This window comes from Lissotriton vulgaris, chromosome 6 (assembly GCF_964263255.1).
Source record: "Lissotriton vulgaris chromosome 6, aLisVul1.2, whole genome shotgun sequence".
Lineage (NCBI taxonomy): Eukaryota > Metazoa > Chordata > Amphibia > Caudata > Salamandridae > Lissotriton > Lissotriton vulgaris.
The window spans coordinates 1,003,088,029-1,003,107,312 of record NC_141694.1 but is presented as its reverse complement, the minus strand read 5'-3'; the positions used below and the strand labels follow the sequence as shown (position 1 = coordinate 1,003,107,312).

At 47.2% G+C, this 19,284-nt stretch overlaps 1 protein-coding gene across 18 annotated transcripts in view; it reads left to right on the top strand.

The window, feature by feature from the left end:
• The window catches only part of AFDN (afadin, adherens junction formation factor), a 2,152,715-nt gene extending 2,134,224 nt beyond the window's left edge, over positions 1–18,491 (top strand). For 16 of the 18 annotated variants that reach the window (XM_086927064.1, XM_086927054.1, XM_086927053.1 and 13 more), the window contains one exon: positions 16,173–18,491. In XM_086927064.1, the coding sequence (XP_086783190.1) occupies positions 16,173–16,329 (157 nt within the window). In that variant the 3' untranslated portion in view covers positions 16,330–18,491. The remainder of the gene's footprint in view (positions 1–16,172) is intronic. The other 2 variants (XM_086927063.1, XM_086927056.1) reach the window with 1 other exon arrangement.
• Positions 18,492–19,284: the final 793 nt, after the last annotated feature.

The following is a 19,284-nucleotide window of genomic DNA, read 5'->3' as shown; positions in this document are numbered from 1 at the left end:
AGCAGCAGGGGACGGTCCTCCACCCGAACCTGTCCAGTCTCCACCTTCATGCTTGGAGATTAAGCGGCGACAGTTGAGGCCATTTGACTTGCCTCCTGAAGTCTGTAACATCATTCTGGCAGCCAGGCGTCCCTCCACAAAGTCGGTATACGCCTGCAGGTGGAACAGATTTGTGGCATGGTGCACAGCAAAGGCTGTGGATCCTCTCTCTGCCCCTCTTTTTGAGGTTCTTCTCTTCCTTCTTTCTCTTGCCCAGCCGGGCTCTGCTCTGCGCACTATCAAGGGCTACCTTTCTGCTCTTTCAGCCTTTTTGAGGCTGCCTGATCAACCTTCTTTGTTCAAGTCCCCTATTGTTAATCGATTCTTGAAAGGCATCACACATACGTTCCCTCCCGTGCCCTTTGTGATGCCTCAGTGGGACTTGAACTTGGTTCTTACTTTTCTGATGTGCGCTCCCTTCAAGCCACTTCACAACTGTCCTCTTTGCCTTCTTACTTTGAAGACTGCCTTCCTGGTAGCCATCACCTCTGCCAGGAGAGTGAGTGAGCTTCAGGCTCTATCTTGTAAACCTCCTTTCCTTTCGGTCCATCTGGACAAGGTTGTGTTGCGGAAAAGGCCCTCTTTCCTGCCCAAGGTAGTCACAGCCTTCCACATCGGGCAGTCCATCACCTTGCCCACCTTCTTTCCGCCTCCGCATCCCGAGAGAGAGAGAGGAACAGAGGCTCCACCGTCTGAACCCAAAACGTGCGCTCTCGTTTTATCTGGATCGCACACACCAGTTCCGGGTGGATGACCAACTCTTTGTTGGTTGCGTGGGCGTTAAGAAGGGGAAAGCGGTGCACAAGCGGACCATCTCGCGGTGGATCATTTTTTGTGTATTCAGGCGTGTTACTCCTTGGCTAAGAAGGAACTGAGTGGAATGAGGGCTCATTCCACTCGGGCCACAGCGACTACAACTGCCTTGGGCCGAGGAGTGCCCTTGCAGGACATTTGCCAGGCGGCTACGTGGGCCTCGCTGCACACGTTTGCAAGACACTATTGCCTGGACAGCCAAGTCCGCAGGGATGGCTTCTTTGGCCTTTCCGTCCTCAAGGACTTTCTGGTGTGATTATTGGTTCGCAGACCCACCACCGGGGCTGGTATTGCTGGGGTATCTATTCTAAGGTAAGGAATCTATCACTAACGTGTCTCTTTCAGATGCACAAGTTACATTAGTTAGTGATAGATTCCTTACCGACCCACCCATCCTCCCCGTTCTGCGAACTGATATCTAGGGTTAAGGTCACCCCCTTTCAGGGCCCTAGTTTCAAGGCACCACTGTTGGTTTTTAGCATAGCTCTGCGTTTCTGGCGCAGAAAAGCTGTGTCTAAGAACTGATGTCAGCACGCGGAGGCGGCGTCTAAGTACTCCGACGTCATCACGGCGCCCACGACGCCGCCGACGGACGCAGAGCCGCAGACGACGCCTACCGATGCGCAAGGATACTGCTACGCAAACATTTCCGGATCCAGTCTGACGCCTGGGGATATTCTAAGGTAAGGAATCTATCACTAACTAATGTCTCTTACAGATATATCGTTACACAATTAGTAACTTGTGCATCGTTACCGAAGGTAAATAACTTGTTCGACATACATAATGTGCACATTGCAATGCTACAGGAGACACACTGCCCACGAAATGCTCCAAACTCGTTTGCCAGCAAATGGGCAGGGAATAGAATTTTTTCTTCTTACTCTACATACGCAAGAGGAACTGCGATATTAATTAAGAAACGTGCACCATTTCAGCTGGCGGGGGCCTCGTGGGACACGGAGGGCAGGTACTGCATGGCATTGGGGTGAATGGGATCCCAATCCGTTACCCTGGCCTGTTGTTATGGGCCAAACATAGAGGACCCTGGTTTCTTTGATTTGCTTTGGTCAAAGATATTTGAAGTGGATACTACACATGTAATTGGGGGGGGGGGGGGGCGGGGTTCAATGTTACATACTGTCCCAACATCGATAGATCTCACTCTGCACCTCGCCATTATACAAAAGCTCAGGCTGTAGTGAAGGAGATTATAATGACCTATCAGCTGACAGACGCTTGGCGGCATAGGCATCCACATACACGGGAGGGCACACATTTCACTGCGCAGGCACAATCCTGGGCTAGGTTGGATTACTTTTTTGTGACCAGGGGATTGGCTCCTGCGATAGCTGACACACGACACCTTGCTAGGACTTATTCAGATCATGCGCCGTTGCTGATTGCGCAATCCTCTTCTGACTTTAATGTACCACGCAGGCACTGGAGGCTGTATGCACCCATTGTGCTAGATTCAGCCTTCCAGGAAGAGCTACAGGAGGAGATGAGTGATTTCTTTAGGAGAAATAAGGACTTGGTCCAAAGTATGGAAATAGTTTAGGAGGCATTTAAGGTAACGATGAGGGGGTACTGTATAGCGAAGGGAGCTGGAGTTCCTAAAGATATACAGGCTACAATACGAGCATTGGAAATGGACCTTAAAAATCTGGAAACTGAACTTGCTGGGAATCCAGAGGGATCCACACAGGCTACCTTTAGAGAGAAACTCACTCTATACATGGAGGAGGCGCAGAGAGAGGCGAGATTGAAGGGTAAATACTGAGTGGCCAGGAATTATGGGGAGGGAGATAGACCTGGGAAGATGTTAGCGCAGAAAGTGAGACGTCCGCACTGCTCCTTGTACATAACAGAGATGAGAAATGTGAATGGGGAGATCTACCGGGATACAGCCACTATACCTAATGCATTTCTGGGACACTACAGCGCACTTTATACCACGACGGGGCAGGACAATCTTGATTTGGATAGCTTTCTAGGGGATGTGGGATTGGGATGGCTTAGCGATGGGCAGAGAGCCTTTTTATGTGCACCATTTGAACTAGATGAGGTGAGAGAGGCCATAATGGGTATGCAATCCGGTAAAGCCACGAGAACAGATGGGATTCCGATTGAATTCTATAAAACGTATATTGACATTATGGCTCACGTGCTTAGGAAAGTATACGAGGGAAGTGGGTCATCTACCTTCCTCTATGAGGGAAGCCCTCATACTGTCCTTGTTGAAACCTGGTAAGAAACCAGAGCTTTGCGACTCATACAGACCGTTATCGCTCCTTAATTGCGATGCAAAAATTTTGAGCCTTTTGATTTAAAACCTGATCCTGATAGACCAGTCGGGTTTTGTGCCGGGGAGAGCCACTTCCCACAATCTGAGAACGCTCTTTGCTATTATAAACACTGTTTCCTCGGATCTCCCTATGGCCGCGATTTTTATAGATACCACTAAGGCATTTGACTCCGTAGAGTGGGGCCATATCTTTGGAGTAATGAAGAGAATGGGGTTCCCGCCTCTGTTTTTATCATGGATCAGTCTACTGTATACCATGCCGGTAGCAAAGATTCTTATCAATGACCACACGTCGCAACCGTTCTACATAATGAGGGGGACTAGGCAGGGTTGCCCGTTGTCCCCTCTACTATTTGGGAGACTTTCTGGGGTCCAGATTAACTGGACGAAATCTAGTATCTTCCCGCTCACTGAAGCGACAGAGCAATTCTAGATGGACTATCCCCTTGAATGGTGTGCGGAAGACTTGAAATATCTGGGGATCAGACTCACAAGGGACAGGGGAGAACTTCTGGGACTGAATTATGGGACGCCCATGACTCGAATAGAAGAGAGCATATTGTGGTGGGTGGCTCTGCCTATGTCCATGGCTGGCCGTGCGTCATTGATAAAAATGGTGATACTCCACCAGCTTCTGTACCTTTTTCTGAATATACCATACTACCAGGGTACGCATTTCTTTAAAACGCTTAAGTCCGAGTTAATATGGCTCGTCTGGGTAGGTAAGCAGCCGAGGCTGCAGTGGGAAGTGATGACAAGGCCCTACTCAAAGGGAGGGTTTGGAAAACCGGACTTTGAGCTCTATTTTGCTGCAGCGCAGGCCCATTTTGTATGGTTTTGAATCAAGCAGCCGAGATATATGCCTCAAGTGGCGGCGGAACATTGGCTGGCACACCCTGTTCCTCTTTAAGGAGCGCTATACCTACCTGTGGGAGCCAGGGAGAGGCATCCAACTGCGCTTATGTGCACGATCACAGCATGGCAGCGTATGGACCGACTGCTAGGGGGGCCCATGTTATATTCTCTGTTATTACCCCTGACCTACCACCCTAGCATGCCTCGGCTACAGGATGAAGTATTTCATGCCTTTAAGCGCAAGACAAACCTCATTACCTGGGGGGATATGTATAATGAGAATATATTTCACACTATTGATCATATGTTTCTGGAGACACACAAAACGCCTCTTGATGTTTTCTTGTACATCAGGCTACGGCAGGGTGTACGAGCACTAACTCAGGAATTCCCGGAGGAGCCACAAGTGCTGGCCCCCCTTCAGCTCATACTGGGAAAACCACAACCAAAAAACTAGTATCCCTGATATATACGTCTGTGCACACACACAAGGAGTTTCCAGACACACAATCGCGCAAGTGATGGGGGAAGGAGCTGGGGACTGCCCTGACAGATGATCAATGGGAGGACTGCTGTTTACAGACAGAGCGAGTATCAGCGAGTAGTAGACTCCGGATCATACATACGTTTTTGCATAGGCTATACTGTACCCCGGCTAAAATGTGCAGATATAAGCTTAGGGCAGATGATCGATGTGACAGATGCCACGCTGAGGGAGCTGATTTTCTTCATTTGGCATGGGATTGCCCGAGTGTCACGGACTACTGGATCCAAGTGTTTTGTGCACTGCATTTAATGATAGATACCCCGGTGGAACCAGATTCTTTGCTGGCCTTACTTGGGTTTGTTAAACCCTTAAGAGCAGAACATCGTAAGTTTGTTGCCATGGCGCTTCTAATGGCCAAAAGAAGGGTGGCCTGCAGGTGGGGCAGGGGACGGGCGCCTAAATTTAAGCCATGGTTAGATGACTTGATCACATGCCAGGAGAATCTTACTACATATGCGGAATTGTTACTGTGTCATCAAAACCCACTGATATCTGGGTCCCATTTACTTAATATTTGATCTCTCACATGAGGGAATAGGCCTCACAATGAGTGGTATGATGCAAAGCGGGGGGGACTGCGGTGTGAAGACGGCTTGCAGACTGTAAGAAAGTGAAAACCCTGCGGCATGGGGAGACTGTGAATGCGGTCGTGCTTTGCTATATTTTTAGACTACTGTAGAGTAAGCAAGAATGTGTTGCGCTCACTAGCCTATCGTATAGTGGGAAAAAATGTATATGTCGTTTAAGGTCCGTTAACCCTGCATCCATGTAGCTAAGCTGTAATCACAGTGATGATATGCAGAATTTGTCAAGTGGAGCTTGATGTATGCAATATACTCATGATAACGATGAACCTAAAGTGTATTGTACTAGGATGAAAGATGAAGTTGTATTGTTATGTAACCTGAAAATAATAAACAGAAGTTTAAAAAAAAAATCCACAATCTTTTCCTGATATTTTGACATTTGTATCTCTCTTTGTTCCATTACCTGAAATGGCTGGGCTATAAACTCTATCATAAAACCATTTACAGTCTCCAATACCCATGTATCTCCTGTTATCCTTTCTCACTCTTTTTTTTATTAAACTCAATCTTCCTCCTACTTCTTTTTGGGAAGAACCAGTTTTTAATCTCCATACTCACCTTGTCCTCCATTATTGTATGTGTCACATCCTCTTGAATGTCTTCTATTTCTTCCTGTCCTATTCCTACTCTGATAGAATCCTCCACCATACTCTCTTATTCTGCCAACCATATTGTGAACTGTACTGTGAATTATATTGGGACCTCTGCATACATCGGCCAGTAAAATGTCCCCTTCTACTGGCCCTTCCAAAAACACCAAAAACTCTTCTCATATTACCCTGTACCTTATCCAATGCAGTAAAAGTTCCAACAAACTTTCCAATTCCCTTCACAAACCCATCTCTAAACAACAATCCTTTTGAATCCTCTTTATCTTCTTTAAGAGCCATATCTCCCAATTTTGGATTTATTTTTATCAAAATCGCTTTCCTTCTTTCCTGCAACAATCCAGCATTTGCATTTCCCAACAAGACAAATGCCCTTTGACTCCATCCTCTAAGTAAATCCACATCAACCTGTTCTTCATTTGCGTACGCATCCTCAGCCATATCTAAAATCCTTCCTAACGGACCCGACACATCTAACAATTTGTCTTGGCAAATTTTCAATGATCTCTCCAGTCCTTTCCTTGGATCCCTTCCTAGCTTGAATGAATAACTATTCAGATCTGGATCCAAATTAGGAGTAACACAAACTTTCTCTTCTATCCTAGGTCTAGAACATTCTGCTCTCATCATTCTGTGCATTTCTCCATCCAGAGGTTTCTTTATCCATGTCTTAATAAACTTTGACACATGTTCCGTTGGCCACCATTCTCCGCTCCGCGATGTTTGATATTAAGTGGGCTAAACATTTCTCCTCCAAATGGCTCCTTTATGCCATCACTTGAAACCTCAACTTCCATTTCCTCTAAATCTTCGTATTCATCATCATCATCCTGTAAGTCCAACACATATTCATCCATTAAATCATAATTTCCTCCAGACATAATTTTTTCAAATTAATTTTCCTCATCATCTTGCAAAGTGCATCTTTTCTTTGCGTTACGCTAAGGACACCAATCCTCTTTGTGCCGCCAAGGACACTGTTCTTCTCATTTAATTTCTTACCAACTTTCTCTTTTTGAGTTATTTCTAACTCCTCAATGTGTCTGTTTTTTTACGTTTTCTTTTTCCCAACATCTGTACTCATTCCTTCACCATCTGACAGAGAATAAAATTCTTCTCCTGAATCTATCTCTTTTCTTTTCCTATTCTTAATGTATTCCTCCATAGACTCTTTCACCTGTTTCCTCATCTCAAATTCAATTATTTCTTCACCACTTCCTCATTAATTTTATTGTTTGTAATTTCAATTTCAACCTCCTTTCCTATTTCCATTTTATATTCTCATATATTTATAAACTCTCTCTATATATATTAAATTCTTAAACCACCAAATCCTTATCAACTACACAAAAATAATATGGACTGCTAAATAACCTTCTCAAACTATATTCTTTAATCTAATTCTTTCAAAATGCACCTTAAATCATACCAAAACGCTACTCACTCTGTCAATATCTCTCTCTGACCCAACTGACTTTGCACTGACTAACGTTCCTAACCGCCTACCTATCAATCCAAATTCAAAATGGCCGTCTTAAAACATGTGAGAGTACGTAACATTACGTCTCTTGCCTCTTCTTAACTCCTTTCCTCTAATTCCACGAAGACGCGAGCTCATTCTAGCGAGATAGACGCACTTGCGACCACTTAAACCAAAATAAGCTCGTGCACACATCGTCACGGAGATTTCCAACATGTTAACCGGTAAAATTTCAAACATTATTCTTGTTCTTAAATCCCACATATCTCCTTCACATAAAAAATGAATCTATATAAGTACAATTACGATATCTCATTTAAAAATGACTAATTTCAAAAAACGATTATACTAAAAACACTCTTTTTTTCAAAATTACCAAAATTAAACTTCTACTATATTTACAACTCACTTCCAAAAATTAGAAGTTAGTTCCTTTAAATTAAAAGTATACATATTACATGTATAAATCAACTTATATTTTAAAAATACAGGAACTAAATAAAAAGTATACAACGTTGACGAGCTAAGACGAAGACAGACGCTAGCTCCACTGCTCTCAAGTGATCGCTGCGGCGGCACACATCCCTCATTTCACCACCAGCTGGTGAAGAAATTCTACATTTATTGCTGGAGAATACCACAATAAAGGATATCACTGGGAGAGTGTCGGCTGATACCCCGTCCTCAAAAGCTATTGAAGACATCTCTAGCCCATCAAAGTTCTCAGGCTATCCTCCATTCCCCTTGTCCCGAAGAAGACGTGCTCGAGATGCAAATAATTCTGCACCACATTTTAGGGTCGAAACGTCGACGTTGTGTTGTCAATCCGTCCATGTGAAGCCACAACTCTAAAAAGAAAATAGCCTTGTTTTTTGTGACTATTGAGTTTAAAAATGGACTGATGAAAATATATGTTTTGTATGTAAATATGTCAATGCCCCTTTCCTTGTATAGCACGGTCAACACTTGTCACTTGTAGTCACCTAACAACATTTCACCCTGTATCTGATTGTCACTTCTGTCATGGACAGCCATTTTCGAATTGACTGATACATGCAAGATATCTATAATAAGAAAAATCTTTTAAAGTAAGAATTGCGTTGTGTGTTCTTGCATATTGAATTTCTATTGTAAAATGCGAAAAGAATATTTAGATTTATAACATAACAAAGAAATTGCTTTGTACATCCGACAGAACAATTGTTTTTTGTCTAAACTCACCCAACGGCCCTGCATCACAAGATTCTCCCATTCTGCATCATTCACAGTCGCTCCCTTGCCGCTTGAAATATAAACGTGATGAATATCCCACATTTTGTCTTCACCTGCTTCCCCACCCAGCTCTCCCCCAAATCCCTACGACGGTCTGTGCCCTCGCCCTCTCACACATAGCAATGCAGATTAAATGTCATCCTGCTTTAGTCGTCTCTGGCAGCTGCAATCGTGGTTACCCACGAGGACAAAGAAGGAGGGAGTAATTGCTCTTACAATCCTTTTCTAGGAACTTTCCAGTGAAGGATGAGCTGATATTTATCAGTGGAAACTTCAGAATGCGCGCACTCTGCCTCACGCCAAACAAAGGCTGTTAAAGCTTCTGGTTAGTGCTGTGGTGAGTCACATACTCATCATCTAGGAGGTTTAATAACACGAAAAAACACAGACTATGCCATCAGTGCAGCAGCCAATCAGCAGGCAGATATTTTGAGCTGCAGGTGAGACAGAGACTGTTTCAAGCCTGCATCATCCAAATATTTGGTAGGAGGAAGAAACATACGAAGTAATACTAGCTCTCCTCGTAAGAATACTCCACGGATCCACATTTTTACATCACTCTCTGGTGACAGACCTCATAACTATATTAAAAAGAACTACTAGATAACAAAAGTCAGTGCCATGTTCGTACACATCAAACTGTGGAGAAGCCTTTACTTCAATGTATGGCACCTGCAACTGACTTCAAACAGCGGGAAGGGACGTAGATGTCTGCTACCTCTAGTGAATACAAGTAAAAACAAGCATTGACATAGCCAATAGGTCTCGCCTTTGGGACCTTATAAGTGTTTAGTTATCCAGCACAATATCCTTGGTGCAACATCAACTGTTGCATGGCTAAACGCTTATAACAGGGGTCTCCAAACCGGTCCTGGAGGGCCGGATCCATGCCAGATTTTTGGGATATCCCCATTGGGATACATGTAGTAATTTTAAAAATCTGGCATGGATCCGGCCCTCCAGACCGGTTTGGAGACCCCTGGCTTATAGGGTCCCAAAGGCGAGACCTATTGGCTATGCCTATGCTTGTTCTGGACTGCAGTGACAGCAGTCTGCTGTTCTTGAAGTCCTGAAAAAAGTGCCAGGGTGCAAAACAGAGCCCAATAGAGACCCGTTTCGACACAGCAAGCACATCGATGTGCCAGTGCTCACACTGCTCACTTCTCACTAGAAGAAGTTACGGCATGACGCCATGCCGGGTGAGCGTTGTAGGTGAAGGGAAATCCTTTAAAGAGTCATTTTCTCTCTTGATTATCTTCTCTTTTTGAAACTCAGGAGCAGCAACATTGTCATGGTCACCAGGGCTTTAAGTGGAAGCTTTTTCAATATTATATACAAGCCATATTTGCTCCTTATTTATCTTATGCCACTAACAATCATTGACAACACCATTAGTCCTAACTTGTTGTAGGTATGATGTTACTTGTTGTATCATATATCTGAAAGAGACACGTTAGTGATAGATTCCTTACCTTAGAATATCCCCAGGCGTCAGACTGGATCTGGAAATTTTTGCGTAGCAGTACCCTTGCGCGTCGGTAGGCGTCTTCTTTGGCTCCGCGTCCCTTGTCAGCGTTGTGGGCGCCGTGATGACGTCGTTGGAGTACTTAGACGCCGCCTCCGCATGCTGACGTCAGTTCTTCTTTTTTCCGCGCCAGCTAGCGCAGATCTGGAAAAAGTTGTACCCAAGTCACTTTTTGACTAACCTTTTGAGATCCTTTTTGATACATTTTTCGAAGTCTATCGACTCCGACGGTGCCGGTAGGGATGCCCGGGTTCAAGCCCTGCGCCGACTGCAACCGACTGATGTCGGTTACCGACCCCCATCGCCGGTGCCTGCACTGTTTGGGCCTGGACCTCAACGACAAGTCCTGCTCCGACTGCCGGGCCCTGACGTCTAAGGCTAGACGGGAGCAGTCCCGTAAGCGACTCGAGCTTCGGCAGTCTGCCCCACGCCGCTCGAGGTCCCGGTCCGAAAGGAGGTCAAGGGACCGGTCACGGGGCCGGAGCCCCCACAGTTCCGGGAGTCGTCATCGGTCTTCGGGCTCGAAGTCCTCAGGTAAGAGGCACAAGAAGTCGAAGAGGCACCATGGGTCTTCTGGCTCCCCCCCGACGCAGTCGGGGGTTCCGGCGACACCGCCCACGCGACTCCGCTGGAGCCGCAGGTGTCGCAGCCTGCCCCACACCCGCCTGTCCCTGGGCAGGACGCGACGCCGGGGGAGATTGGTGACTTCCTCATGGCCATGAGGTCGCTCGCTCCTCCGTCGGGTTCCGCGGCGCCTTCGGGCCAAGCGGTTCCGACTGGGTCCCTACGCTGGCCGGGTGCTTCGGCACCGGCGCCGTCTGGGGCTTCGACCTCGGCGCCGTCGGCGACTTCGGTCCCGACGCCGCAGGGCCCCACTGGGTCCGGTTCCGGATCCGGGTCGTCGCCGGTCGACTTAACGACCTCGCCGACGCCGGCCCCTCTGGTGTCGCCCCCGGCGCCGTCCCTGGAGGACGTCGTCCCTGGTCCTGTCCTCGTTTCGAGTCCGGCGTCGGAGCGGCGCCGCTCTCGACGCAGCTGGGAGATTTTTATTTCAATTACCCAACCCCATCTTTTGAGCCTGAGTACCAGGCTGTGGGTGATGAGGAAGATTGGGAGGGGTCTGAGGACCCTCTGGCACGGGAGTGTCAGTCTTCTGTGGACTGGACAGTAGAGCTTGGGCAGGCCAGTGGGCTGGACACTTCGCCCGACACTGGCTAGCGTGGCTACGGAGGAGGGGGCTGCTTATAGCGTGGTGCTGATGAGGGTGGCCAAGGCCCTGGGCCTTGAGCTCCCCGTCGGGGCCGTGAGGACTAACCTCCTCACTGAGGTCCTTAAACCGCAGTCGTGCTCGGCAGAGCCTCTGCTGCCGTTTAATGAGGTCTTGTCAGATGTTCTTTTGGGCACTTGGTCCAGGCCCGCCACAGGACAGCCTGTGGATAGGAACGTGGTCAGACGCCACCGCCCGGCTCCGTGTGACCCTTGCTTTCTGTCTACCCATCCCACCCCTGAGAGCATGGTTATCCAGGCCTCCAATTCCCAGACCGCATTCCCGTCGGCTCCCCCGACTGGGAATCTAAGATGTACGAGAATTACGGGAAGAAGATATTCTCCTCCCTAAGTTTGGGACTGCGGTCCGTTAATAGTGCATGCCTCTTGGGCCGTTACACCCACTCTCTGTGGGACACGGTCGCGGACGTGCTGCCACACTGCCCGTTGGAGGTACGGGCTAGACTCGGCCAAGCCCTGGTGGAGCGCCGGGATGCAGCACGGTATTCCATCCGGTGTGGACTGGACACTACCGACTCTCTGGGCAGAGCGATGTCAACGACGGTGGCGATACGTCGTCACGCCTAGTTGAGGTCCGCCAATTTCTCGGCCGATGTCCAAAACACACTTATGGACATGCCGTTCGATGGCCGTCGCCTCTTTGGCGACAAGGCAGACCATGCGCTTGAGCGCTTTAAGGACTCCAGGGCTTCGGCCAAGTCCTTGGGCCTCTCGGCCCCGCGCCAGCAAATGGGTGCCTTTCGCTCCTTTCGTGGCCAAGGAAGGGGCGCCCTCTCACGTGCCGCTAGCCCCGTACCGCAGCCTACTATCCAACGCGGTGGCGGACGTGGAAAATGCAGTGGCGGTGGTCGGGGTCCATGGCGAGGCCAGTCCACACCTACCCCTGCAGCGTCCGCCTCAAAACCTTCCTAGTCCGTGCTTTCAGGCCCATGTGACGCCAGTGGGGGGCAGGGTTCGCCATCACCACTCCCACTGGCGCGCTGTCACATCGGACAGTTGGGTGCTGCAAATCGTCCGAAGGGGCTACTCCCTCCCCTTCGAGACGACCCCTCAAGCCATGCCACCGCAACACCACCGCGTATCGGGGGATCATCTGCGGCTTCTGCAGGAGGAAGTTACGGCCCTCTTGGCCAAGGGGGCCATCGAGAGCGTTCCTGGGCCAGAAGTAGGGTGTGGTTGCTACTCCCACTACTTTATGGTACCCAAGAAGGGCAAAGGGGGCCTACGCCCTATCTTAGACCTACGGAACGTCAACGGCTTCCTCCGGAAGGAGAAGTTCAAGATGCTGACTCTGGCTCAGGTCTTAGCTGCCTTGGATCCAGGAGACTGGATGGTAGCGTTGGACTTGCAGGACGCTTATTTCCACATCCCCGTCCTGCCGGCCCACCTCGCTACCTGCGGTTCACGGTAGGCCATGAGCACTTTCAGTTTACCGTGCTCCCCTTCGGCCTTACCAGCGCCCCACGGGTTTTCACGAAAGTTATGGCGGTGGTCGCAGCTCATCTGCGCAGGTTAGCGGTTTCAGTCTTCCCCTACCTCGACGACTGGTTGTTGAAGGCGGGCTCGCCCCAGACAGTTCTCAGCCACCTCCAGACTCCGGCAGACCTCCTGCACCAGCTGGGGTTTTCCATCAATGTGCCGAAGTCACACCTGTGCCCCTCTCAGAAGCTTCATCGGAGCGGTTCTCGACTCGGCGCAGTTTCGGGTTTATCCACCCGAACAGCGGGTCCGGGATATTCAGGCTCTGATTCCACTCTTTAAGCCTTTATCCTGGGTCTCGGTCAGGTTGACGCTGCGGCTTCTGGGGCTGATGACCTCCTGCATCATTCTGGTGCATCACGCCCGGTGGCGGATGCGGGCTCTGCAGTGGGACCTGAAGTTTCAGTGGGCCCAGCATCAGGGCAATCTCTCCGACCATGTCCTGATCTCAGAGAGCACTGCGAGACAGCTGCAGTGGTGGCTCACGGACCGCGATTGGGTCAGCGGCAGATCCCTCACCCTTCCCCAACTGGAGCACGCGGTTGTGACGGGCGCGTCCCTCCAGGGCCGGGGAGGCCACATGGGAGAGGCGGAGATCAGAGGACTCTGGTCTCCAGCGGAGTCCCGGCTACATATCAACCTTTTGGAGTTGCGGGCGATTCGTCTAGCACTGAAGGCATTCCTCCCCTCTGTCCGGGGGAGTGTAGTGCAGGTGTTCACGGACAACACCACCGCCATGTGGTACTGCAACAAACAGGGCGGGGTGGGGTCGTGGACCCTAAGCCAGGAGGCTCTGCGCCTCTGGCAGTGGCTGGAACATCAAGGCGGGACCCTGGTGGCTCAACACCTGGCAGGTTCTATGAACGCCAGGGCGGACGAATTTAGCCGCAGGTGCATGACTGATCACGAATGGCGTCTGAACTCGGACGTGGCGCAAGGTCTCTTTCTGCAGTGGGGAGAGCCTTCGTTAGATCTATTCGCCACGAAGAGAACGCGCAAGGTCATCAGTTCTGCGCGTTGGAATTTCCAAGGGGGCACTCGCTCGGAGACACTTTTCGTCGCGAGTGGAGTTGCGGTCTGTTGTACGCCTTTCTGCCTATACCACTTCTGCACAGAGTGCTGAAGAAGATCAAGCGCGACCGGGCTCAAGTCATCCTTGTGGCTCCGGACTGGGCACGAAGGTACTGGAATCCCGAGCTACTCAGTATGTCAGTCGATCCCCTGGTTCCTCTGCCTCTTCAGGAGGACCTTCTGTCGCAGCAGCAGGGGACGGTCCTCCACCCGAACCTGTCCAGTCTCCACCTCCATAATTGAAGATTGAGCGGCGACAGTTGAGGCCATTTGACTTGCCTCCTAAAGTCTGTAACATCATTCTGGTAGCCAGGCGTCCCTCCACAAAGTCGGTATACGCCTGCAGGTGGAACAGATTTGTGGCATGGTGCACAGCAAAGGCTGTGGATCCTCTCTCTGCCCCTCTTTCTGAGGTTCTTCTCTTCGTTCTTTCTCTTGCCCAGCAGGGCTCTGCTCTGGGCACTATCAAGGGCTACCTTTCTGCCCTTTCAGCCTTCCTAAGGCTGCCTGATCAACCATCTTTGTTCAAGTCCCCTATTGTAAATCGATTTCTGAAGGGCATCACACACACGTTTCCACCTGTTCCCTTCGTGATGCCTCAGTGGGACTTGAACCTGGTTCTTACTTTTTTGATGTGCGCTCCCTTTGAGCCACTTCATAACTGTCCTCTCCGCCTTCTTACTTTGAAGACTGCTTTCCTGGTTGCCATCACCTCTGCCAGAAGAGTGAGTGAGCTCCAGGCTCTTTCCTCTAAACCCCCCTTCCTTTCTGTCCATCCGGACAAGGTTGTGTTGCGGACTAGACCTTCTTTTCTGCCCAAGGTAGTCACAGCCTTCCACATCGGGCAGTCCATCACCTTGCCCACCTTCTTTCCGCCTCCGCATCCCTCGAAAGAGGAAGCGAGTCTCCACCGTCTGGACCTAAAACGTGCGCTCTCATACTATCTGGATCGCACATGCCAGTTCCGGGTGATGACCAACTCTTCCTTGGTTACGTGGGTGCTAAGAAGGGAAAGGCGGTACACAAGCGGACCATCTCGCGGTGGATCATCTTGTGTATCCAGGCGTGTTACTCCTTGGCTAAGAAGGAACCTTCTGTTGGGCTAAGGGCTCATTCCACTCGGGCCATGGCGACTACAACTGCCCTGGGCCGAGGAGTGCCCTTGCAGGACATTTGCCAGGCAGCTACGTGGGCCTCGCTGCACGTGTTTGCAAGACATTATTGCCTGGACAGCCAAGTCCGGAGGGATGGCTTCTTTGGCCGTTCCGTCCTCCAAGACTTTCTGGTGTGGTTATTGGTTCGCAGACCCACCACCGGGGTTTGTATTGCTGGGGTATCCATTCTAAGGTAAGGAATCTATCAGTAACGTGTCTCTTTCAGATGCACAAGTTACTACTTGTGTAACAATATATCTGTAAGAGACATTAGTTAGTGATAGATTCCTTACCGACCCACCCATCCTCCCCGCTCTGCGAACCGATATCTAGGGTTAAGGTCATCCCCTTTCAGGGCTCTAGTTTCATTGGCACCAGTGTTAGTTTTTAGCATGGCTCTGCGTTTCTGGCGCGGAAAAGTTGTCTAAGAACTGACGTCAGCACGTGGAGGCGGCGTCTAAGTACTCCGCCGACGTCATCACGACGCGGACGACGGACGCGGAGCCACAGACGACGCCTACCGACGCGCAAGGTACTGCTACGCAAAAATTTCCGGATCCAGTCTGACGCCTGGGAATATTCTAAGGTAAGGAATCTATCACTAACTAATGTCTCCTACAGATATATCGTTACACAAGTAGTAACTTGTGCACCTAGATGCAATGACAGAAACCGCAAAATACAAGTCGGGGGCACACTATGCTAAGCACAGATTTTTAGCATACATGTTTTTAAGCCACATCCTTAATTACATTGGCTACGCCCCTTTGAGAGACCCTCCAGTTATTTCATCCCACATAAATCCCTGGAAACCACCCCCCGCCAAACCCCCCTCCTCCCCCATTCAACTGTATCTTTTGAAGTTTTGTAGACGGTCTCACTTAACAATGATCTTATTTGGATCGATCCTGTAAGACTTGAAAACTGGATTGAAAATCCTTGGAGCAAAATATTGACAGAAATATACCTTTATTGTAAGAAAAGGGCCAGATGTGATAATACGCTTTGTCAAACCAGTACAACCTTACCAAATGCTCCTTGGAACTGTGCCTTAAAAATGCGTTTGATAAATGTAGTTGTGTAGTGTGGTTTGATGTACAACAGACCATGTCTTGATATGTTTTATTTTCGTTCTTTTTTTATGCAGCCAAGATGCTGATTTGTCGGCGGTTGGTGGAGCACCTCCTGAAAACATGACGTTCAAGGAACGCCAGCGTCTATTTTCCCATGGCCAGGACGTATCCAACAAAGTAAAGGCTTCTAGAAAGTTAATGGAACTGGAAAACGAGCTTAACACAAAATAAGGAGCACAGAACAACTAAGGGCACCTTACGAACGCTTTGTGATATACTTTAAATTAATCGAATGGGGGAGGGATGGGCGGGGCAGAAAGTGTAAAGGGAGGAGTATATTTTTTTTGTAAAGAGTAATTTTATGATACTTTTATTTCTAAGACTGTTAATTCAGATTTATTAAACCACTCATTAGCAGGACAGTAGATTGCTTAGTTTTCCAGGGGCTTGCGGTTTGTACAACAAAAGCACTGTAAAATATATTTTAATTATCTAAATCACATGATGGCTATCTGTAAAAAACATTTCTCATCCTTTTCTCATCTGAAATGTACAGTTTTCTTTGGGCTAGTCTAAGAAGCACATCAGATGAGGTGCTTCCTGGACTGTTGAAGGCCAGAATATAAAGTTTGAACTTCTAAGCAGGGACAGTGCGCCGAAACTGTTTAAATGATTCTGTGATGGTGGGTGTAAGGGGGCTATTTAAATAACCATTTGATTTATAACATAGCATATGCCATTTGTACCATTTGAAAAACACTGTTGTCGTCTTATTGAGGGAGTCAAGGTGTTGGGTACATCAATGATTGCTTCTTGATTTTGCCACGTATGTTCTTAAAAAGAGACCCTAGACAGTTACATAAATAATGTTTCATGCTATCTACAAACACTGGAATTCAATGGCTGGACAAAGAGGAAATAATTTGCAGAACTCAAAGCCTTATTACTAAACCCAGCACAAAGGAGGGAAATGTACTACGTTTGAGAGGAATGCTGCTGTAGTTCTTTGTTTTTTTTAATCTCTTTTCCACATAAACAATTTTAATCAACCCTTAGACCATGAAATCACGGCAAATAAGCTATATCGGGAACATTTTGGGCGGGGTCAAAAAGTCAGTGGAAGAAGAAAAGTCTGAAAACAAAGGCAAGAACCAGCAATTTTGTAACCTGTAATGTTCCATCTTCCGAAACAGCATGTCCACAACACACTTGCTTTGTGAGTCTTAAAAAGTAAATTGTGTTTTTATCGAGTATGAAAGCTTATGCCGTGATACGAGTTGACTCGAGAAGCTCATGATGGTTACAGTGGGATAACAGTGACTGCTGCTCTGATTCGACTGTAGAAAGAGAGGGAAGTTTGAAGGTCGTTTTGCACAACTATAGTAGAGTTTTTTAATTAACTTAAGTATAAGAAAAGGTAAACTGACTTAGTTGTTTTACCCATTTATCCTAGTTGCCCAGACACGACCTTTGGCGAAGGAGCTGCTGCTTAGTTTATGGAGTACTTTTCTAAGCTATGTGTTTGTGAATGAGAGGAAGCTCTAGGCATTTCAGACTGTATATTTGTCTCTTACGGGAGGGAGCCTTATTTACTGAGTTATGTTTTGGTTTCTGCCTGTGACTGCATTTTTCATTATGTGCCTGTGGCTGATTTTGTGCCTAAGTACATCACCACAGACTTTGTTTCTAATCGTGTGGCGTTTAAAACAAAATATATCATTATTCCAACTTTTTTTTAGTATTTGAGAAAATCTTGACAATTAGCTTAGATAATTTTTCTACCGAATTTGTCATACAAATATCCACACACACCTGCATACATAGAGAAGTACTCGCTACTGTGTGTGCATTTCCAAATACAGGTGGCAGATACTAAAATTTTAGCGAGAAAGCCATCTTTAATACAAATTGTATAATAAATCAATGCAATAGTCACAAAAATTGAAGCTAAACGCATGATTTCACATCATAGTTATTAATTTGAAACTCTGAAGTACATTTATGCAAACCAAATTTCATGAAGAACATGCATGCTTCCTCTGCTCCTAATCAGAAGAGATAGCAGATAACTCAAATTATCTGCAGTATACTAGCATCCTCGTAAACGCACTGGTATTTTATTTTAATCGCAAGGCTTCAGTATATACTTGAACACTATTGTGAGGATGGATAGTTGTTCTTTTGCTGCTAGCATCCATTGAGTAGGAGGCAATTTTGAATCAAAGTGCAAAATGTTGTTTGATATGGCCAGTGGGCTAAATTTGGAAATGCGGACACGTGTTTTTCATGATTTGTGTTTTTTTTTTACATACATCAGACTGCTGTACTTTTCCATTTCTACTGTATTTCACTTGCAACATATTTTTAATAAACTTTGTATGTATTTAAGCCTATTTACCTTCTGGACATTGTGGAATAATTATTTTATGGATAGAAAATGTTACCTTCATCTTTATGGGTCTCTTCGCAGTTATCTGTATCTGTGAGAACGTTTTCAGTGCACTGGATTTATTAATTTTGTTCCTGCTAGAAGCCCTCAGTTGTCGGGTAGTTAACCTGTATGAGGAGTCCTGCATATCTAATGGCAATAGACTGACAGCAGTGAAACATCAACAGATGGCTTTAAAAAAAAAAATCCAACTATACATATCTGCTGAAAATAATTATGTGGTTTGTTCTCTATAGGATATCAGCCTTTGAACACAAAACATACAGGTTCAGATTTCCTTTATAATTGAAGACACTATTTTCTACCACTGGAGAATTTCCAAAGAATTACAGTGAGATTTAGCACATATTTCTGTTTTTTGTTATTTTTATTTTTGTAGCTGTTCATGTTTTAATTTGTGTAACACAAACCACATAATAACCGTGGGCCAGATTCACAGAATGAACTTAAGACTAAATCCTAAACTTACTACAATTTGGTATTCACAGAATGCACTTACTACTATCTGGTATTCACAGAAAGCACTTACTACTTTCGGGATTCACAGAATGAACTCACTACTTTCGGGATTCACAGAATGAACTTACTACTTTTCGGGATTCACAGAATAGACGTACGACTACTAACTTTACGTCTGCCGCCGGGCCGTAATTTCCGCCACCTGGGCGGATTTTAAGGCACTTTGGCGGACTTTACGGCATATCAGCGCAAAATCAAATTACGGGCCGTAAATTACG